This window comes from Chelonia mydas, chromosome 2, assembly GCF_015237465.2.
Source record: "Chelonia mydas isolate rCheMyd1 chromosome 2, rCheMyd1.pri.v2, whole genome shotgun sequence".
NCBI lineage: Eukaryota > Metazoa > Chordata > Testudines > Cheloniidae > Chelonia > Chelonia mydas.
Genome location: NC_057850.1, coordinates 203,378,004 through 203,401,225, shown reverse-complemented (window position 1 = coordinate 203,401,225; position 23,222 = coordinate 203,378,004). Strand labels below are relative to the sequence as shown.

Sequence of the window (23,222 nt, the reverse complement as noted above, 5' to 3'; positions counted from 1 at the left end):
TCTTTTTTTTCTGTGGAATTAACATATAGTTCAAGTCTGCATGAGTGAACACAATAATACGTAGAATAGTAGCCCATCCCTAAGTTTTGTAGAACAAATCATTCCTGGTGCAAAGCTATCGATCAATTGAATTACATCAGAGATTAATTTAGTGCTGTAGCCCCACTCAATCTTTGAAACAAATAGGATGTGGAATACCAAAATTAGTATGAACAACAAAACAAATGAAGCAAGGGAAGGAGAAAGTGTTGATTTATCCTCCCCATCTCTCTTCATACTTCCCTCTTCTCTGCCTTACTCCCATTCTTCCCTCATTCTCTTTAGTGAGCTCCGTTTAGTCCAGGGGTTCCCGGTGGACAGAGCCCACCGCTGCATGGCTGAAGCCCAAGGCTGGAGCTCAGGGTCCGAGGACGCAGTGGGGACCAGGGGCAATGCGGGGAGGTGGGGGGGTTAGGGCCCACTTGCTGCCACCCAGGGCTCAACAATTGTCATTTGTTGTATGACAATTTTTCCTAAAATGTTTCCTAAAATACTTAATTAGCTTCAGGAAAAACAAATAAATATGCACATTATATAGGGCCCTACCAAATTCGCAGACATGAAAAATGCATCACAAACCGTGAAATCTGGTCTCCTCCACGTGAAATCTAGTCTTTTGTGTGCTTTTACCCTATACTACACAGATTTCACGGGATAGACCAGCATTTCTCAAATTGGGGGTCCTGACCTAAAAGGGAGCTTGCGGGGGGGTGGGGGGTCACAAGGTTATTTTAGGGGAGGGAGTCGTGGAATTGCCGCCCTTACTTCTGCACAGTGCCCCAGCAGCAGAAGCAAGGGTGGCAATACTATATCATACTCTCCTTACTCCTGCGCTGCTGGTGGCGGCTATGCCTCCAGAGCTGGGCTCCTGGCCAGCAGCCGCCGCTCTCCAGAGCTGGGCTCCTGGCCAGCAGCCGCCGCTCTCCAGCTGCCCAGCTCTGAAGGCAGGGCCGCCACAAGCAGCAGCGCAGAAGTAAGGTAATAGTACCACATCTCCCCCTATAATAACCTTGCAACCCCTCGCCCCAACTCCTTTTTTGGGTCAAGACCCCCACAATTACAGCATTGTGAAATTTCAGATTTAAATAGCTGAAATCATTAAATTTACGATTTTTAAAATCCTATGACCGTGAAGTTGATCAAAATGGACCGTAAATTTGGTAGGGTCCTATACATATCCAAATTATTGTAATTTATTTATGTGGGGGTTTATTTTTCCAGACTCAATAAAAAATAATGTACAGGTATCACTATTCTTTACTGGACTTAGAACAGAAACACGAATAAGGTGCTTTGCATGTTCTTGTCTTTTTTTGTTGTTTCTTTTGCTTTTTCAGTTGCCTGGTTTGGGGGCTGTTTGTTTTTGTTTGTTTGTTTTAAGACTTGCTAGTAGTAAGTCTGCTTCTGTGAAAAGTGATATTTGTATGTTTGTTATTATCACTTTCCACAGCAGCAGACTAGCTAGCTGGAAGGCAATAAAGAGTGATATTAAAAAACATACAAATATCACCTTTCACAGCAGACTTACTCAGCCCTGGCAAGCCAATGTACAAATTAAGCCCTGGACGGGTGGCTGGGAGAGGCAGCGGGGATCTGGGGGGATAGATGGGGGGGTGAGGGGCCAGAGGAGGCAGTGGGGACCGGGGTGATGGGGCGGAGGGGTAAGCCCAGGGCCGGACTCCGGGATCCAGGGCCAGAGCCCTGCAGCCACATGGCCAAAGCCTGGGGCTGGAGGACACATTGGGGCAAGCCTGGGGCTATGCAGCTGGGGGACATCGTGGGAGGCAGCGGAGGCTAGGAGAGATGGATGAGGGCCGGAGGAGGCATCGGGAGCTGGGTGGATGGAGGGGAGCTGAGCTTGGGGCCAGTTCCCGCCACCACATGACTGGGGGCAGGAGCTGAAGCCCAAAGCCCAGTGCCCATCACCACACAGTAGGGGGATGGAGCATGTGGCCAAAGCCCAGCAACTGGATCCTATGGCCCCATGGCCAGAGCCCAAAGCCCTGCGGCCGGTAGACAGAGCCCACCGCTGCATGGCTGAAGCCCACGGCTGGAGCTCAGGGTCCAAGAAGGCAGTGGGGACCAGGGGCAATGCTGGGCGGGTGGGCGGGGTTAGGGCCCACTGGCTGCCACCCAGGGCTCAAGCCAGAAGCCCAAGCCCCACCACCCTCTGGAAGGTGAGGAACTCACACCGGCTGCTTGTTCCTCTAGCGTTTGTGGCTCTAGAGTGGGCAGCACCCAATCCCTGCTGGCAGCCCCAAGGGAGAGGTCGCTGCTTTGCCTCCCCTCGCTCCCAATCATCACCCAGGAGGCTGTGACCACAAGAAAAGCCCCTGGTGGCAGCATTTGAGAAACGCTGGTTTAGTCAGTCAACTTGAGCAAGTTGGAAGCATTTATTTAAAAAGGATATAGCACATACAGATAAAGGCTTTCAAAGATCTCAGTCTACAGTATTGTTTTTAGAATTGTTTTTCATGAAAGCAAGAAGCAAGACATGACTTTGGGGTTTATCTAGGATAATCAGTGACCATCGTATTGCATGGCATGTTATTCTTTTTACAATTAGATTTTAGTAGAAGTCTATTACTCACACGAAGCATTGAGAATTTTGAAATTGGAGGAACCTACTTTGTATTTAATATCATATTCTGGAGAACACCATCATGATTCAAAACTCTCTTCCTTCAGAAAACTCAGTATGACAGGCAAAGCCGCATGAGTAAAACTCTTCAGTGACCATGTTCCCAAAAGAAAACCAAATTCTACGAATGTGAGCAGGAAAAAGCTGGAGATGTACATTAATATATAATTGTACAACACAAGCTGGGTAACTGCCTGCACTAGAAATGACAGTTAATACTAGAACTGCAGACTATAAAATCCTGGCCTTTTCTAGCAATGTTCAAGCGAATGGAATGCCTCCTTAGCTAGATCCTACATGTTATCTAATCATATCCCTTCCCATCATCCTTCACACAGCCTATGAATCAGAACTTTCTGGTGTATCCTTTTGACTGAGAACGTTCAGGTGAACAGCCATGAATAAATGGCCTGATTTTCAGAAGTATTTAGGACCACAGCTTCCATTGAAATCAAGATGGAAGTCCCGCTGAGGCCAATGAGAAGTAGAGGTGCTCACAGTGCCTCTAAAAGTCAGGCCATTTATTTTAATGCCTAAATATACAGTAGGTTTAGATGCTCAAATATAGGGACATAAGTTTGAAAGTTTGGTCCTGTTCATATGGCCCCTTTATGCTCATTTCTAGTATTTTCTGTTAGAAATTTGCTTTAGTGAAGATCCTCTTAAAATCTAAGGAAGGAAGGAAAGAAGTTACAGAAAAGAGAGTTTCTCTTTAACAGCGAAGAGGATAGTTATAACTATAAGGCTAAGGCTAAGACTTCCAGAGACCTCCGTGACATTTTCACTTCAACCCCGGGGCAGCGGGGCCGGAGCTGTCAGTCAACGGGGCCCTCCTGCAACTTCCAGCCGCCATGTGCAGCGGGCCCCTCCCCCGTAGCCCTAAGCCGCTGGTGCAGGAGGCAAGCAGGACCCTGCAGCTCCCAGCTGCCATGAGCAGACCCCACAGCTCCAAGCTTCTGCCAGCAGCAGGGGGGACCCCCTGCTCTCAAACACCGTGGGTGGGGGAAACCCTGGAGCCCCTGCAGCAGTGGATGCTGGACCCTCCTTCCTCCCCATTTTGTCATAGTTATTTTGAAATAAAAGGCAGAGACAGGTCACAAACTTCTGTGAATATTGCCCGTGACCTGCCCAAATCTTATAGTCTTATCTATAAATAATAATATTTACTTGTAATAAAAATATCAGGATTGAGGCCTCATTGCGCTACGGACTGCACAAACTTGGTCTCTGCTCCCTACAGCTCTTACACTCTAAATAGACAAGACAGGCAAAGGGTGAGGATGAAAACAGAAGCACAGAAAAAGTGAAGTGACTTGCCCACGGCCTCAGAACAAGTTAGTGCCAGAACTGGGACTAGAACCCAGGCCTCCTGACTTCCACTGGCATCCTACACATTTGACCACAGTGACTTTCTAAATGCTCAGTTTAGTAAACCTATTGATACAAGAAATAACCCTCAAATGGAAGCTGTTACATGTATATATAATTTTGTATATAGTCTGTCATTATAATCCAGACATTTACATTCAGCAAAAGTTACAAAGAGGAGGTACTTACAGATTGCATATAGCAGCCCTGGGTGAAGTAAGAGGCACTAGCTGCAGTAAGAGTTTTACACCATTTTGCCATCCTTCATCTCTTTCGAATTCACAGAAAAGGTAAGTACATTCATCAGCTGAGAACTGGTAGAAAACATGAGTGTCTTGAAAATAGAGTTGTCTGTCCACTGTTAGAAAAAAATAAAATGAAATACTTCTTAAAGTTTCTTCTACCAGCTTTACTCATAACCATATATACGTATTCAGTACTAACTCAATGCTTAGTTTGACAGCCATCAAGGACAAAATGATTAAAACTGAACTTTGAAGCAATCAGATACAGTCTGGCTTTAGTTAATTTCAGCCAAGTGATACAGCAAAAGGAAAAATCTCAAATGAACGGAACATCCAGGTTCCCAGAGTTTAAGGCAATGGAGTGTGGATACTTCAGGAAGAGAGAGAGCTCTGCCTTTAAGGGACATAGCTGTCAGAGAGAGGTCTTTCACCCAGCAAATTCATGAGCATTGTTTTTCATTAGCCTCTAGCTCATTTCTTCTGCTGAATGCCTTTCTACAGTATAGCAAGATCATGAGGAAGAACAGGATACATGAAAACAGGAAGGAAAATATTGGAAAAAAAGAAAAATCTTAAAGTTACCAAAGGGATCAAATACTTTAAATATTCATTCTCCCTTCACAATGCACATATTATAAATTCATCCCTTTTAAAAAGATGTCAGGCTAGATTCTGTCCCGTATTATGTCACTTCTGCCAGCAAGAGCACAGGGCTCTCAGCACCATAACGCTCTTCCTGCAGGAGAATGTGATAGCATGATGATTCTTAGTTGACACACCAGGGAATGAACCCAGACCTCCACAGCCAAAAGAATGAGCTGCTACAGCTAATGAGTCAAGGCTTCCTAGCTTGCACTGTAATATCCTTAGCAGATCCAGCACCAAAGGGAACCTTTAACACATATATTCACCAGTAGGTTACATAAGCACAAGGTTTCCAAATTCCTCTGTACTTTGAAAGGAGTGGGGACAATTCACTAGTACAGACCCAAATAGTCATGGGTAGGGAAGGGGCATGTATGGACAAGATGGGCTGGTGGTGCACTGATTCTCTGGCTATGGAGCCCTGGATGCAATGTGAAGCTCTCTTCCCATGGAAAAATCCCTGAGGGTAGCTACTGATATCAATATCAACACCTGTGTCCCAGACTTCTGGGACAAACTCTGCCCTAGCTTAATCTGCAGTCAATGGGGAAACACAGAGAAAGGAAGGGTGAATTTGGCCCAGCATGGTTATCAATGAGTTGAAAATACCTCTTCATGTACTGTGCTGTATTCTCTAGTTATGGAAAAGAAAAAAAACACTAGTTACTAAAGAAGACACCTGATGAACCAGTGATTTATAGTGACAAAGCAACTGCTGACTTTTTGAAAATAATGCAAAGCACCTGAAGAAAAAAATAGGTTTAGATAGATATGAACATGATCTGCAAACTGGCAAACAGGCAATTGCATTTCCAAATGCAGAAGAGAGAAAACTGTATCTGAACTGATTCATATCTTATATTTATTAAGTGAAACATCACATGGATAAGTTTATACCAAATTAATATTAAAGGAAGTGACTTCTTAATTAAAAACAAAGCAAAATCAATCAATCTACATTTTTCTTTTTCCTCCTCTCTCCCGGCAAACATAAATCTCATTCTATGTATGAATGCCTTACTGACCGTGGTAGGACTTGTTTCCATAACACTGACCTGATAACACAATTCCCATATCCAGTAGGAGCTGCCATACACCAACTGCTGTAGATCGACACTTAACAAAAGGACAGTGCTCCAACAGCCAGTCTACCAGTTCTGATCCAACACAGCTTTTTCTAAAAAAAGGCAGGACATTTATTTAAAATTCATATTGTATTCCACAACATTAGTATTTGACTATATATAAAATCAGTCATAAGGTGTATTGCATAACATTGTGCAGCAGGTATTAACTGGACATGCAAATGTATTTATCTATCTCATGGGATGATGAACATCTGATGTCCATGGATACCTGCCTGTAACTCAGACACACCCCAATTGGGACATAATGCAATATACGTATTTATTCCCCACAAACAATCTGAAGTTCCTGTAAATTGTTGCAATGCAAAGGGTTTGCTCATCTTAACAGACAAGGATGTCACATGACGATTAAAAATTATATTTTATCTCATTACTGGCTGGGTGAGATATAGCTATGTAGATTATATTGTCTACGTACATATAATATTTTTTATAAATCAATGTTAAAAGTAGGAATAACCAACCCAAATCATATTAACAGTTGAAGTCATTTGAACCTTCAGCCTCAAGCTTAAAATGCTTCAAATATAGATGCAAGTAGTAGAGCTAAGAATTATATAAATGGTCCTGACTTGGGACTGGGAGTGAGCCTTTTTACTAGAATTTACTTTGTGTCACTGCATTACTAGCAAGCAATAGCCTCACTTTTAAATTCAACAAAAACAAACAGAATCTGCATTTTGTTTTTAAACACAACACATGAATTAATGGCATTAAAATAGAAACCTGTGATTTTTGCATAACCGAAAATAGGAAGAACTCTTGCACTGTAGCATAATGTGGTTGGAGAGTCTTCATTTAAAGTCAAGATATTCTGTAAATTACACTCAGAATCACTATGTAAACAAACTAGGGCTGTCAATTCATCGCAATTAACTCATGCGATTAACTAAAAAAAATTAACTGCAATTAAAAAAATTGATCACGATTAATTGCACTGTTAAACAATAGAATACCAATTGACATTTATTAAATATTTTGGATGTTTTTCTACATTTTCAAATATATTGATTTCTATTACAATGCAGAATACAAAGTGTACAGTACTCACTTTATATTAGTTTTTAGTACAAATATTTTCAGTGTAAAAATGATTAAAAATTATTTCAATTCACCTCATACGAGTACTGTAGTGCAATCTCTAGTGTGAAAGTGTAACTTACAAATATAGATTTTTTTTGTTACATAACTGCACTCAAAAAAAAAAAAAAAAAAGTAAAACTTTGGAGCCTACAAGTTCACTCAGTCCTACTTCTTGTTCAGCCAAGCACTAAGACAAACAAGTTTGTTTACATTTACGGGAGATACTGCTGCCTGCTTCTTATTTTCAATGTCATCTGGAAGTGAGAACAGGCATTTGCATTGCACTTTTGTAGCCGGCATTGCAAGGTATTTATGTGCAAGATATGCTAAACATTCGTATCCCCCTTCATGCTTCAGCCACCATTCTGGAGGACATGCTTCCGTGCTGATGAGGTTCAATAAAAAAATAGCGCGTTAATTAAATTTGTTACTGAACTCCTTGAGGTAGAATTGTATGTCTACTGTTCTGTTTTACCCGCATTCTGCCACATATTTCATGTTATAGCAGTCTCGGATGACGATCCAGCACATGTTGTTTGATTTACGAATACTGTCACTGCAGATTTGACAAAATGCAAAGAAGGTACCTGTGACGGGTTTGATCACAGAAACCCCCTGGGAGCTGCCACCTGATGTGCCAAGACTACTTCTGCTCCTGCTTTCCTGCCCTGGCAGCTTAGGACTTCAGTGCCCTGCCTGGTTTAAGCCAGACCCGCTAGCCTGCTGCAAACCCAGACCCAAGTCTGAACCACGTCCCCTAACAGCTGTAGGCTTAACTAAAAGCAGCTTACAGAAGCGTTCCTGTCCTTGACACTCAGATGCCCAATTCCCAATGGGGTCCAAACCCTGAATAAATCCGTTTTACCCTGTATAAAGCTTATACAGATTAAATTCAAATTGTTCACCTTCTATAACACTGATAGAGAGATATGCACAGCTGTTTGCCCCCTCAAGTATTAATTCATATTCTGAGTTAATAAGTAAAAAGTGATTTTATTAAATACAGAAAGTAGGATTTAAGTGGTTCCAAGTAGTAACAGACAGAACAAAGTCAATTACCAAGCAAAATAAAATAAAACATGCAAGTCTAAGCCTAGTACAGTAATAAAAACTGAATACAGGTAAAATCTCACCCATAGAGATGTTTCAATAAGTTTCTTTCAAAGACCAGACACCTTTCTAGTCTGGGCACAGTCCTTTCCCCTGGTACAGCCTTTGTTCAACCTCAGATGGTAGCTAGGGGATTTCTCATGATGGCTGCCCCCTTTGTTCCGTTCCACCCCCTCATATGGCTTTGGCACAAGGCAGGAATCCTTTATCTCTCTGGGTCCTGCCCTCCACCCCCCCACAAATGGAAAAGCACCAGGTTTACGATGGATTTCAGTACCAGGTGACATGGTCACATGTCCTGTGAGACCCCAAGCTTTCATTCCTTCCAGCCTGACTCACAGGAAGGCCTGCCTGCAAACAGAGCCATCCACAGTCAATTGTCCTGGCTGATGGGAGCCATCAAGATTCCAGACCACCATTAATGGCCCACACTTTGCATAATTACAATAGGCCCTCAGAGTTATATTTCATATTTCTAGTTTCAGATACAAGAGTGATACGTTTATCCAAATAGGATGACCACACTCAGTAGATTATAAGCTTTGTAATGATACCTTACAAGAGATCTTTTGCATGAAGCATATTCCAGTTACATTATATTCACACTGATTAGCATACTTTTATAAAATCATATAGAGTGCGTCACAGTACCAATGTGCGATTTCTAAAAATAGCTACAACACTCGACCCAAGGTTCAAGAATCTGAAGTGCCTTCCAAAATCTGAGGGGGACGAGGTGTAGAGCTTGCTTTCAGAAGTCTTAAGAGCAACATTTTGATGCGGAAACTACAGAACCCGAACCACCAAAAAAGAAAATCAACCTTCTGCTGGTGTCATCTGACTCAGACGATGAAAATGAACATGCACTGGTCCGCTCTGCTTTTGATCATTATCGAGCAGAACCCATCATCAGCACAGAGACGCATGTCCTCTGGAATGGTGGTTGAAGCATGAAGGGACACATGAATCTTTAGTGCATGTGGCACGTAAATATCTTGCGATGCCGGTTACAACAGTGCTATGCGAACACCTGTTCTCACTTTAAGGTGTCGTTGTAAACAACAAATAGGGAGCATTATATCCTGCCAGGGTGGATAAAAATCAATGATTTAAAAATAAAAAATAAAAAAATCTGTTTTTTTTTATTTAAATTGGATTTTTTTTTTATAAAATGCTTTTTGAGGAAAAAACCTATCTAAAGATAGTTTTAATTAAGATATATTATAGCTCAAAGATATCTCATCATGGAATAGGGATTATAAATTCTAATTCTATAGTATAAGACAATATATTCATGTAATGTTTAAGAAAAGTTTTGTAAATGCGTTCCAATAGTTCATGGATTAGGGACCAAATCTTATGGAGTTCCAGGGGCTTCTGTATAGATTATTTAGATTAATCTTTCAATCTACGCAATGGGACTCAGTGCTCAATCAAACAAACAGTTTCACTTTTATTTCTACTGCCTGTCCCTCCCTTCTCACATTTATCTCCAGACTTCTTCTCCTTGTCCAGATCTATTCCGCCCCCAACAATCTTCTATTCATTTAACTTTTTAAAACTTTGCACTTTTAGAGAGAGGTAAGGGATTAACTGTGTACACAAATTTGCAGAGGGACAATAGGGTTGAGGTCTGTTATTTCTCACCTCTATATATTATTTATTCATTTAAAAACATTTTTACTGTTAACAAGCATGTTATCTCTGGAGACACAAATCCACAGTTTGAGAACTGCAAAACAAAGCATCTCTGATGGTATCTTCTAGACTGAGCACTGAGTCTCATTGGATAGATTGAAAGATTAACCTAAATGATCTATATAGAAGCCCCTGGAACTCCATAAAATTGAGTCCCTAATCCATGAACTATTGGAACTCATTTACAAAACTTTTCTTAAACATTATATTAATATATTGTCTCATACTATAGAATTAGAATTTATAATTCCTATTCCATGATGAGATATCTTTGAGCTATAATGTATCTATCTTTAGATAAAATGCTTTTTGAGGAAAAAGCCTTTTATCAAAAAAATCCAATTTAAATTAAAAAAAAATGATTTTTTAAAAATCATTTATTTGTACCCACCCTGCAGAAAAATAATGCAAGTTAATTAGAGCAAATTAACTTTGTTACCTGCAAATTCCTGTAAGGTACACTCTGTCTTTAATCAGGTCAGAAGCTTGAACTGTAAAAATATTCCTGAGAGCTCTCCCAGCACATGAAGAACTCTCTCCATAAATCTAAAATGAAAAGAGAGATTGCTTTTTTATCTAGATACAGAAAGTTAGAACACTTAAATACACAAATTGTTACTGAATTAAGTTAAACTGGTATAAATATGGTTAAAACTGGTGTGATGTAAGTCTACATCTGGGTTTACACCACAGTAGTTAAACATATTTATCTATATTGGCAAAAGTTTTCTAATGTAGACAAGCCAAAAATTGTACAAGTGGCTCTAACTGGAGGCTATATTCATAAATTACTCAAAAGTCAGGATTAAGCGAATGAAACAAAAAAATAATTCTTCCCACTAAGTCTTTTAGCATGTGGAATTAAAATGAAGTTTTAAAAATACCTTGCTTGAAGGGTTTTCCAGATATGGATTTGAAATTCGTCTGGACAAATTCTGTAAAAGATAGATTGATAAAGTCATTATCTCTAACCAAAAATAGGAGTAAGAGAAAGGTAGGTCATTTATCTGTTGAAACATGGGTTACAATCATTTATAAATCACCAGAGGTATCCTGTGTGGCCTCATTCTAGTCATTTGTGCACATCTGTTCACATCATAAAAACCTATAGTAGGTCAAGTATTTTTTAGTGATCTGAAAAGGGAGGTGAGCAGTGAGGTAGTACAACGCAGAGGATAAAAATTATTTAGGTTATTCAGGACCAGAGTGGACTGTGATGAAATTCAAGAGAGACCTAAACTAACTAGTCGAAGGGACAACATGAAGGCAAATGAAGTTCATTGTTGATATATACAAAGTAATGCACATTGGTGGGAAAATTTTAAACTCCTCATATGCCTCCAGAGTGCTAAATTGACTATCCACCTAGTAAATCAATAGTGTCCCCTCATCTAGAGCACAGTATGCAGTGCTGATTACCCCATCTCAAAGAGGATATTGCAGAGTTTAGAGAAGGGCAACAAGAAACTCATATATGAGGCGAGATTGAAAAGACTGAGATTACTTGCCTTAGAAAGGAGACAATTAAGAGTGATATGATGAAAGTATATAAAACAAATGGATGGTATATAGAGGAGAGAGAGAACAGAGATTTCCACTCTGTCTCAGAAAACAAACCAACCAACCACCACATACACCATGAAGACATTCAATGGCATGAAAAGATGGAAAATTCAAAATGGGTAAAAGGAAATATTTTCCACAAAATGCATAATTAAACTGTGGAACTCATTGCCACGAGAAGATATGGAGACCAAGAAATTAGCAAGATTCAAAAGTGATTGGATGTTTATAGGAAATAAAAAATATCCAGAGTTAACAATCATAATTTAGGAATATTTAACTTAACGCTTCAGAGCTTAACCCACTCTAACTATTAGAGATCAGGAGGAGACCAAATGTGAGGCGGCAGATTATTCCAAATCTGCCTGCTGGGGTTTCTTACATCTGACTCTGAAGCATCTAGTTATGGACACTGCCAGACAAGATACTGGACTAGAGGTCTACTGGTCTGATCCAGTATGGCAATTTCTGTGTTCCTATAAGCGGCACACCATACAGTTCAGCTCAGTATACAAATACTTCCTAAAAGAATCCCAGAACTGGAATAATAGAAGCTTTGCAGGTCAGGATCAAGGTGCTCTGGTAGAACAGTATAAGGATTGCATTGCTCATGTTAGTCCAAGTTCTAGGCAACGTTATTAATTCCTTACTTCAAGAATGGCCCAATTTGCATAAAACATATTTTAATAAAAAAGGCCTCATGAAAACAGTGGAATAATTATTGAACTCATTTCAGAAACACCTAACTTTTTATATATTTAATAGAACTCAGCATACAACAAAGAACAACGACAACTAGATAACACTTCTTACATTTTCAAAGCTCTTTACAAATGTTACTGTGGTTCCATGCTCCTTATGTGACAGAAGGAAGCTCAGTATGGAAATAAACCAAATGAGGCTACATTTATTTTCCTTTCCCCCATATCCAAAAAATGGATTGTAACACCACCAATTACTCTTTCTAATATGCATGTTATTGGCATGTGGCAATGCTTCACTTGATTTGTTCTCAAATCCTTCATTGCGTATTTATCAATTCAGTAGCTACAAACCTCACTTATTGTAGCTGCATATTCCAGGTTATAAATTGATATTTTCCCCCCATATTCCAAAATTAACAGTGACTATAATATTATTTGTCAGTTAGCTAGTAAATTAGAGTACATAAGATGGCTAATTCCTTTCATTCCACGGAAAATTGTAAACAAGCAAGGTGATGGAGATGCATTTTGCTAGTCCCATTAAACGTTGTGCAGATATTGCCGAGTTTTATGCAGGTAAAGTTTCCGTTTCCCATCTACAGCTTGTGCTGCACATATTCATTTTGTCAACAAGTCAAAAATTAAAAAAAATTAAAAAACTGAACACTCTAAAGCCTTATGCTCACACCTGCCTTGGTGCCTCAATTCAGCACACAGCACTGGGAGGCAGGTGGAGCAAAAACTCAGCCCAGCTGAAGCAGCTGTAGTAGAGAAGGCAGGGCCAGACCAGACCATACCTCTACCTCTCAAACCAGCACACAGCCCTAGGAGTGCATCTCTCCCATCCACCTTTTTCTTAAAAACAAAAAACTAAGAAAGAAAAACAATGCAAAGACAAAATTATGTAGGTTGCAAAAGTCAAACACCTGAAAGTTAGGAAATGCCAGACAGTGTTGTGCAATGAATAGGGCCTCAAAATTATGAGCTACTGCTATTTAAGAACTGCCCAGACGTCAAGGCTTTTAAAAGGTGAGAGAATAAAAACCTTAAAATCTAACAGCAAGGTTTCTTCAGAGACTTTCCAAAGAGTCTGATGAAACTCCGAATTTCTGCAGCATTTCACAAGAGTGTACTGTTGGTGAAACCAAAGATACTTCCCTTTTTATCCTGTTTGTGAATGAATTTTAAAAACAGATATCAAACACTGTGATATTACGTTGCCAGATACAGTCGTGGGAAAATAGGGAACCAGAATGAATCAATGATGTATAAAAGAGGAATATTGTAAACTTGAGGTAAACTTTACCTCATGGACAATCCTGCTAAGGAAAGAAGTGTTCATATTGATTTCTTTTAGTTTAGTGACAAAATGAAGAAGTAAGACTAATATTTACAATCAAGCATGTTTATGCTACCAAGGTAGTGTAACAGACTTGTGCTGAAATCAGCAGTAAATGAAAGGGACTAAAACAAAATAGTGCATTTCTAAGAACACAAGGAATAATCAGAAATTTAACTATAGTGAGGCAGAATGGCCTCCCTCTGAGCCTGAGATGGAGGGACCTTTGCATTCTCCCTGGTGGGTGGAGCCAAGCCAGCTCTGCCCCCTGCGCTGGAAGCAGAGAGGAGGGACAGGAAGCGTAAGAGGTGGGCCCTTCAGGTCAGTTGGTCCAGAGCCAGCAAAGGAGGCAAATGTCTCTAGCCCACTGCAGAACTCTGGACGAGACCCCCTAGCCATGCAGCACCCTGCCCCGGAGGAGAAAGAGAATGGGAAGAGTTACTGGGACTGCTGTCTGCCACTTACCTCCAAAGAGACTGGGGACCTGCAGACTATGGAGCCACAACCATGGACTGTGGGAGGAAGGAGCCCAGGGGAACCAGACATTACTCAGATTGTGCTGTCTCAATATGAGTCAGCATATTTTGGCAGGATCCCCACTGACCTGGTGGCGGGATCCCTGCCAGTGTTAGGGCCCTGGCCCTGCAGCCTGGTGGAGTAGGGGGGGACCAGGTCCCTCTGCCGCCAACCCCATCCCTGGGGTGGTGGCCTACTCACCCTAGGCCGGATGGCCTGTGCCTTGCCACAGCCAGAAGGCTGCAAGCCCCTAGACCAGTGGTTCCCAAACTGGGGTTCGCAGAACGTTACAGGGGGTTCGCCAGAAAAATTTCACTAATGGCGGCCAGAGGACCCCGGGCATTGGAGGCAGCAGGTGGGACCCGGTTGCAGGGCAGACAGCCCGAGCCCCATGGAGAGCGGGGGCTGGGCAGTTGGGGCTGGCAGCTCAAGCCCTGTCCCCGTCACCAGGGGAGCTGACCATCCGAACCCCAGCACTCTGTGCGGGGCTGGCAGCCCGAGCCACAGGGAGAGCGGCGCCGGGCAGTTGGGGCTGGCAGCCCGAGCCCTGTCCCTGTCAGCAGGACCTGCAGCCCAAGCTCAGTGGAGCTCAGTTGACCGGGGCGGTCAACAGGGTCCAGCAGCAGGAGCCCCGCAGAGCACGGAGGACATTTAAACTTACATCCCTGGAAACATTCATTTTTAGGAGGGGGTTCACGAGATTTCACAATTTAGTGAAAGGGGTTCGTGGGCTGTTAAAGTTTGGGAACCTCTGCCCTAGACTGTTTGCTGTCTGCCTTAAGCAGGAGGCTAGGCTAAAGACTTGCCAACTGCTTACTGCTCTGTCCTGCTTAGAGGCTAGAGCCCAGACTGTAGCTGCTGTCTGCCTAAGCCAGAAGGCTTGGGCTAAAGACTGCTTGTTGCTCTGCCCTGCCCATCTTTCATTCCACCAATGTTTGCAGTGTCAGCTCCTAATGTGAGCAATAGCTGAGCTGAAATCTGATAGCTGAACAAAGGTCCGGTGATAAGTAACACAAGGACTTTATCTTGGGTGATGACCCAAATCAGTCAATTGACTACTTCCTGAAACTGATACTCAATTAGAAGGAAATATACATGCTTACATATGTGCTTTTAAGATTGTGACAAAGTTACAACTTGTGTCCTTGTTTGGAAACAAGATTCTTGTAAAGCAGCTCTGAAAGTGAATAAGTTAACATCATGGCTTGAATAGGGCTTGGGAATGGCTGGCTCACTACAAAAGCAATTTTCCTTCTCTGGAAATGGCCCACCTTGATTATCACACACATTGTAAGGAGAGTGATCATTTTAGATAAGCTATTACCAACAGGAGAGTGGGTTTGTTGGGGACGGTGGGGAGAAAACCTGGATTTGTGCTGGAAATGGCCCACCTTGATCATCATACACATTGTAAGGAGAAAAAAGAAAAGGAGTACTTGTGGCACCTTAGAGACTAACCAATTTATTTGAGCATAAGCTTTCGTGAGCTACAGCTCACTTCATCGGATGCATACTGTGGAAAGTGTAGATCTTTTTATACACACAAAGCATGAAAAAATACCTCCTCCCACCCCACTCTCCTGCTGGTAATAGCTTATCTAAAGTGATCACTCTCCTTACAATGTGTATGATAATCAAGGTGGGCCATTTCCAGGTTGTAGATCCTTAATAATGCGTTGGAGGGGTTTTAGTTGGGGGCTGAAGGTGACACCTATACTGAAGGATGACCCAACACTCTCACAAATCTTGGGAGACAGGCCAGTCCTTGCTTACAGACAGCCCCCAACCTGAAGCAAATACTCACCAGCAACCACATACCACACAGCAGAACCACTAACCCAGGAACCTATCCTTGCAACAAAGCCCGTTGCCAACTGTGCCCACATATCTATTCAGGGGACACCATCACAGGGCCTAATCACATCAGCCACACCATCAGAGGCTCGTTCACCTGTACATCCACCAATGTGATATATGCCATATTGTGCCAGCAATGCCCCTCTGCCATGTACATTGGTCAAACTGGACAGTCTCTACGTAAAAGAATAAATGGACACAAATCAGATGTCAAGAATTATAACATTCATAAACCAGTCGGAGAACACTTCAATCTCTCTGGTCACGCGATTACAGACATGAAAGTTGCAATTCTTCAACAAAAAAACTTCAAATCCAGACTCCAGCGAGAAACTGTTGAATTGGAATTCATTTGCAAATTGGATACAATTAACTTAGGCTTGAATAGAGACTGGGAGTGGCTAAGTCATTATGCAAGGTAACCTATTTCCCCTTGTTTTTTCCTACCCCCCCACCCCCAAGACGTTCTTGTTAAACCCTGGATTTGTGCTGGAAATGGCAACCTTGATTATCATACACATTGTAAGGAGAGTGATCACTTTAGATAAGCTATTACCAGCAGGAGAGTGGGGTGGGAGGAGGTATTTTTTCATGCTTTGTGTGTATATAAAAAGATCTTCTACACTTTCCACAGTATGCATCCGATGAAGTGAGCAGTAGCTCACGAAAGCTTATGCTCAAATAAATTAGTTAGCCTCTAAGGTGCCACAAGTACTCCTTTTCTTTTTGCGAATACAGACTAACACAGCTGTTACTCTGAAACCTTTCCTTCTCTTGATATTGACACCTCCTCTTCAGCAACTGGGAGTGGACCACATACACCTTGACTGAATTGGCCTTGTCAACACTGGTTTCTCCACTTGTAAGGTAACTCCCTTCTCTTCATGTGCAAATCTATATTTATACCTGTATCTGTAATTTTCTCTCCATGCATCTGAAGAAGTGAGTTTTTACCCACAAAAGCTTATGCCCAAATAAATCTGTTGGTCTTTAAGGTGCCACCGAACTCCTCGTTGTTTTTGTTGTTAACTAAGATTGTGAAATGTCACACAAGTGTTTACCATAGTTAATAGTTTCATACTGCCTTGCAAGTTCTAGATGTACACAGACCTAAAACAAGACCAAGTACGCAAGCCTCTTGAACTGCACTTAGTATATACGTTTTGTCAGAAATGTAGCAGTGTGTTAGATAGTTAGGAGTGTTAATCAGATCCTCAAGCTAATATAATTTGTGGCAAAGTAGGTTTAAAGGGTTGATTACTGTAGATCCGTTAGGAAGATGACCCTGGTGAATTGACATATAAGTAATTGACCAAAATCTCTTATTCCTTTGCTTTGTTTTCCCTCTGTATTAACACCACCAGAGTTAAGAACTGATTGGCACAAGTGAGGCTCTATTCTGAGGGACTCAGTCAAAAAGCTAAGAGGTTTACCTTAGTGATTGCTTTTAAGTGTTATTTTCTGTTGCGGTTGTGTTACTTGATTCTGAAAACCTGGATGGTTATTGTATTGACCAATCTACTAGTTTGTTAGAAACATCATAGTTCAATATTATTTTTACCTTCTCATATCCTATATTAGTTGCTGTTACTAAGGATAGTTAATAAAACAATACATTTTAACTCTAAAGTCCTTTTTCTTTAGTTAAGCAACCAAAATTCAGAGAGTCCTAACAAAGGTGGTATGGGTTATCAGTTAAGCACTTTGCTTAACTAAAGTTTGTTTCATACCCTATCTTTCTTTAGAGTTGCCAACTCTCACAATTTCATCACGAGTCTTCCTTAAAACCCCAGAGTTCATCCAGCATGATTAGGTGAGAATCTCAGCTTTCATTTAAAAAAAACAAAACAAAACACTGACATTTCTAGTGCTTATGATTACAGAGGAAAAACTTTAAATTACCTGAATGCCCTTTAAAGGCAAGCAAAAAAAGGCAATTTATTTTTAAATATCATGGTGTTTTGGGAAGGCCTGACTCCTGATTTTTGAATGTCTGAGTTAGCAATACTAATGCTCATATTTGATTTTTTTTCCTCAAAAGAACTCAGCCTCATTCAATGCACAGGATGGACAGTGTTAATGAGTCACAATTGTGTAGTGAGCAAAGCTGTTATCTGCAGGATCTCTGCCTCATTTAATCTAGAAGTTGGATGGTGTGCAGAGAACGAGGTGAAAGCCTGAAGACAAATATGAACGTTTAGATAAGGCAATAAAAGACCACCCCGCAGAACTGAATTCCCTGGCTCTGCCACAGATTTTCTACCATCGAATTTTGGCAGGGGGCCACTAATTGTGCAATCCTCATTGTCTGGGTGTCCAGTGTGAGAAAAACTCGGGTCCAATTTCCAGAAGTGTGGAGAATTCACAACTGCAACAGAAGTCAATGGGATTTTCAGCTCCTCTGACTTCACCACCTTACTGTCAGAAGGAATGAACACAAGGTTGAGCATCAGAGAGTACAGAGTTCTAATTCAGAATGTGTGACATCTGGCAAGTCACTTGTCTTTGTCTCAGTCTCCCTCTTTGTAAAATTGGGATAACAATATTCTTATCTTCGCAGCTACCCTACCAGATAGATCTGCTAATGTTTGTGAAGCATTCAGATTCTGGTGATGACCACCATAGTAAAACATCAGAGGAAATGCATAATTCTATATTCAAAGCTAAGTTTAGATGATATGCCATAAGTAAGGTGTTGGCTGTTGGGCCAGGCATTGAATCATGAGGATAAGAAGTATTTAAAAGCTGTCTTGCTCTCTGAGTGCTGCCTGTCCTGTTAGGTTGGGGGTCCTGTGGGAAAAACTGTATAAGATTGTGCAACTAAAGACGTAATTCTGGTGTTTCCTAATCTTCAAGTACTTGAATTTGCAATCTAAATATCTTTCTTTTTTATAGTAGGTTTTATATATATATATATAATAAATTTCAGCATAAGTTTCATTTTTTGCAAGTCTACTTTGAGAAAGTCTTTTTTGTTTTTTAATGTACGTAATAGTTAAATACAAAATAGTATAGTTGTCAGTACTGGATCCAGGAGAGAAAGAGGGTCAACCCAGACATGTCCCCTACCTTTTGCCAGAAAGAAAACAAATCCCTTTTAAAGCCCTGAACCACCACCCCTCCTTCCACAAGCTGTTGAGAAATACTGTATATTCCCATGATATGGTTATATTTAGTAAAGGTTTAGCCCAAAATGGAGAATAAATAGAGGGGATTTCAGGGATGTATTTTAAGATTACAAAGGGTATAGGAAACATGGAAAGTCCTTTGTTTTCTTGCTGGTGTTATAAGCACAGGAAAAACTTGATTAAATTACCTGACAGTAATTTTAAACAAACAGAAGGAAATACTTCTTTATGCAGCATGTAGTCAGCTTCTGGAATTCACTGCCAGAGGAGATCAGATAGTCTTACTGAAGCTGGATTTTTTAAGAGGGTTGGCTAGCTTGACGACTAATAAAAATGAGCCAGATTCTCAACTAGTATAAAACAGCATCACTCCACTGAAGACAGTGGAGCAATGCCAGTTTACACCAACTGAGGGTCTGGGCCATTATTTTTACATGTATAACTACAGATAAGGGTAAGAATATCTTGTTTCAGAGCACAATCTGATTACTGTAGGAGTTGGGAAGAAATTCCCCTGCCACAGGTATACAGTACTGCTCAACAAGCAAGGTGACTTATGAGGGGATGTGTATCTTCCTTTGAATCAGCAAGTATTATACCATCATAGCTGGAAGGGTACCAGACTTTATAAGAGTGATGGCTTGATCCACTATGGTAATTCTCATGTATCTGCTGGAAAAGTTGCAGAGATATATTAACGGATCCTGCTCCATATTTTGATGTAACTGAGCTACACAATTTGGAGCTGAACCAAAATTTGTATGTATTTAGACCTGGGGTTTCGATTTGGGCTCATCTCTAGGCAGGAGCCATTTGTCTGTTCACATTAGCTAGGTCTACTCTAGCTCTTTTTTCCCCCTCACTGAAAGCTATTCCACCATGGCTAACACCAGTGCAGCTCCACTGGTGGTAATCAGAGTGGGAAAATAACTCTTTTTGGTTTGTTAGTGAGACAAGGTGGGTGAGGTAATCTCTTTTATTGGATCAACTTCTCTTCATGAGAGAGACAAGCTTTTGAGCCATACGGAGCTCTTCTTCAGGTTTGGGGAAAAAAATCAGTTCAGGTCAAACCAAAACAGAAAACACTGAAAAATTTCAACAAATCAAGCCACCTGTTTTGGGTCAAATGAAACAGGTTTCGCTTGACCCCAAATGGACTTTTTTTCAGGCATTTCTAGAGGGCTAGATTCAAAGTGACTATCTACGGTCATTGGGCCAGAGAGAATGAGAATGACTCCATAACCTGGTTATTAGGGCACTCATCTGTATGTGGGAGATCCAGCGTCAGTCCCTGCTCCAATGACTGTTTATTTATGAAAAGCAGAATAGCTTCAGCAGGAGACACTGAAGCCTTGTCTACACTAGCAGCAGCATGTAGGATAGAGGAACCACACAAGCAACTAAATGCCACAGTGAACAGCATGCTGTGTCCACGCTGTGGTGTGTAGCTGTATGAAAGAGTAAAAGTCTCTAGCAAGGGGGAGCTGCTGGAGTCTCTCCCCACTGTCTCTCCCCTGCCAGAGCCTTTCCCCACCACAAAGAGCTGCTGGAGCTTTTCCCAGCAACAGGGAAGCTCTGGCAGTCCTCTGGCAGACTCTGGCTGTCGTGACCAGGTTGTGAGCAGCCAGTCCAAGTGGTCAGAGTGGGAGTTGGGAGTCAGGCAAATCTGGTACTAGAGAGGCCAGAGGGCAAACCAGGAGCCAGGCAGGCAGGCAGGGTCTGGTTACCAGGAGGTCAGAGTCTAACATAAACCGAAGGAGACAGGCAGGGTCAGAAGCCAGAGTCTGGGATCTCTCATGCACAAAGTCTGCAGCAAGACAGGAGGACAGTCTGTGTTGTTGCTCAGACAACTCACTGTCATGCCAGCCAAACAGTGGGCTTAGAGGAGCTGCCACACAAGGAAGGCCCTGCTAGGTGGTACTTCCTGCTGAGCCCAGCCTCGGTCTAAGCCTCCTGTGGTGATGTGGAGACGTCAGTAGCCCAGAACCCCCATGGTCCCAGCTTCTAGCCCTGCAGGTTCTCACACTGGTAGTGGGGAGACAGCAGGACACTACCCTGCTAAAATAGTAGTATAGATGGGGGTGGCTGTGACACTGACAGACTAGTCAACTTGGGTATGACCCATAACCACTTACAAGAGGCACTGAAGTGTAATCAAGACCATCTACTTGTATGTGAATTTCAAAGAGATGTTATAGACCAGCAATCAATAACTCATTTATTTGTAGTAACAGAAATCAAGGGTAGATGCTAAGTATATTTGTCTGTGTTTACCTGTATCTTGTTAGAAGTTTAACAATGTGATCTAATTAGCTTGTAGATGCTAATCCTGTTCCTGTCTAATAATGCTTCATTACTGTATTCTGTTGACTCAGAGATCAAAAGGGGATATTACCATTTAGTTGGGACTTGTGGTGTAGTAATATTATTGTCCTCATCTCTCCTCGAAACTTGTAATTCCACATAGTAAACTACGTGTGAACTGTTTTGACAGTTTGAATGGCTAATTGCCTTACGCTAATGAATACAGCTAGCATACCTGTGTATGCATGGGAATAGAAGATTAGCTTCAAAGCAACATTCTGCACTGCCTATTCTTCATCGGGGAAAGGTCCTGCTGTGACAATTGCTGTCAAGAGCCTTATCAGCTTGCTAAAGGGCTATAAAGAAAAAGAACACAGCCTGATTCTAACATCTCTAGTCTGCTTAAATTTTGAAAAGGGAAAAGTATAAATCATCAGACTGAGATCTTCCATATAATTATTTGGAATAACCTGGAATTCTCAGAAGAATTGGAACAAACTCTACACCTGCCTACTGGACTGTGACCTTTTAAATTGATTCCAGAAAGATTTTTACTAGTCAGCAGCCTCACCATAAGGACTTTTCACATATCTGTATGTATTGATATTGATATTGATCTTTTAACCACCGCAACTCTCTTTCTCCTTTTCCTTTTATTATTAAAACCTTTAGTTTTAGGTACTAAAGGATTGGCATCTGCGTGATTATTGGGTAAGATCTGTAACTCATATTGACCTGGGGATCAGTGTCTGGTCCTTTGGGACTGGTGGACGTAACATATGGTGAATCTGGTTTTCAGTAACCACTCACTATATTAGACTTGGCTGTCTAGATCGGGCTCAAGAGCTGGAATGCTTGAAGGGGACTATATCTGGCTTCTTGGTAGCCAGAGTGGTATTACAGAAGCTGTTTGCTACTCGCTTGGTGAATCTAATTCTTGATTAAACCACCAGTTTCAGGAATTGTCTGCCCTACTCCTTGCAGTTTGCCCTGAGTAAGCACTCTCAGTGTGGCCTATCCAGGCACCTGGTCACAGAGGCACTACTTGGAGGTGTAGAGAGCCAGGTAAGATATATATATACCCAAAGGTTCTGATATGGCTTTACTTGCCTAAGCAGAGCCTCATAGTTTACACTGCTAATTATACCCATGCTAGGGGGCATGCAAAGAATTGACCAAAGCTATTCTGCAAATTCACGTTAAATTCCCAAACAGTTTTGGGACAACCAAAACTGCATTGTTCAGTGTTTTCATTATTCATGCAAAAATGTTTGCCCTGCTCTAGTAATAATGGCAGGACTTCCCAGTGACAATTTAACCACCATATATTCTTGCACTGCTCAGAACAAACCTCAGAAAGGTGCCACAAGTACTCCTTTTCTTTTTGCTAAGCATCATGGTTCTTAATGCCACAATTTACTAAATGCTTTGTTAAATCAAGGCTTAATCCAGTGGTAGTAGCCAGCAACCTGTCTACACTAATGCTCCCAATGTAGCTAACACCAGAATAGCTGAACTAGCATTAGCAACAGCAGAGAATTTTTCAGACATTTCCCTGGTGTGCACAAAACCTGAGTTTAAGGCTCAAACACTCTTGTCATTTCTCCTGATAGCTCATAAGGCTCTCACTCACATGTTCAAGTCCTCCATGATGCCCTCCAGCAAATATAAAGGAAGAAAAAAAAACTTTATATTTTTAATATTTTTAGAGGTAAACACACAAGCGGGGAGGCATTTCTTTTTAAATCAAAGCCTTTTTTATATCTCAAACAAACAAGAAAAGGCATAAATAAAATTTTCTCCCTTTTTAAAAGGAATACAATGAGAAGGTTAA

General features: G+C 41.4%; 1 protein-coding gene across 6 annotated transcripts in view; it reads right to left on the bottom strand.

Moving 5' to 3' along the window:
- Nucleotides 1-23,222, bottom strand: part of RAPGEF5 (Rap guanine nucleotide exchange factor 5) — a 216,142-nt gene that overhangs the window by 162,458 nt on the left and 30,462 nt on the right. For all 6 annotated transcript variants that reach the window (XM_043541063.1, XM_037890563.2, XM_043541062.1 and 3 more), the window contains exons 2-5: nucleotides 10,862-10,912; nucleotides 10,417-10,523; nucleotides 5,994-6,115; nucleotides 4,238-4,406 (exon numbers count right to left, since the gene is read on the bottom strand). In XM_043541063.1, coding sequence (XP_043396998.1) covers nucleotides 4,238-4,406; nucleotides 5,994-6,115; nucleotides 10,417-10,523; nucleotides 10,862-10,912 — 449 coding nt within the window. The remainder of the gene's footprint in view (nucleotides 1-4,237; nucleotides 4,407-5,993; nucleotides 6,116-10,416; nucleotides 10,524-10,861; nucleotides 10,913-23,222) is intronic.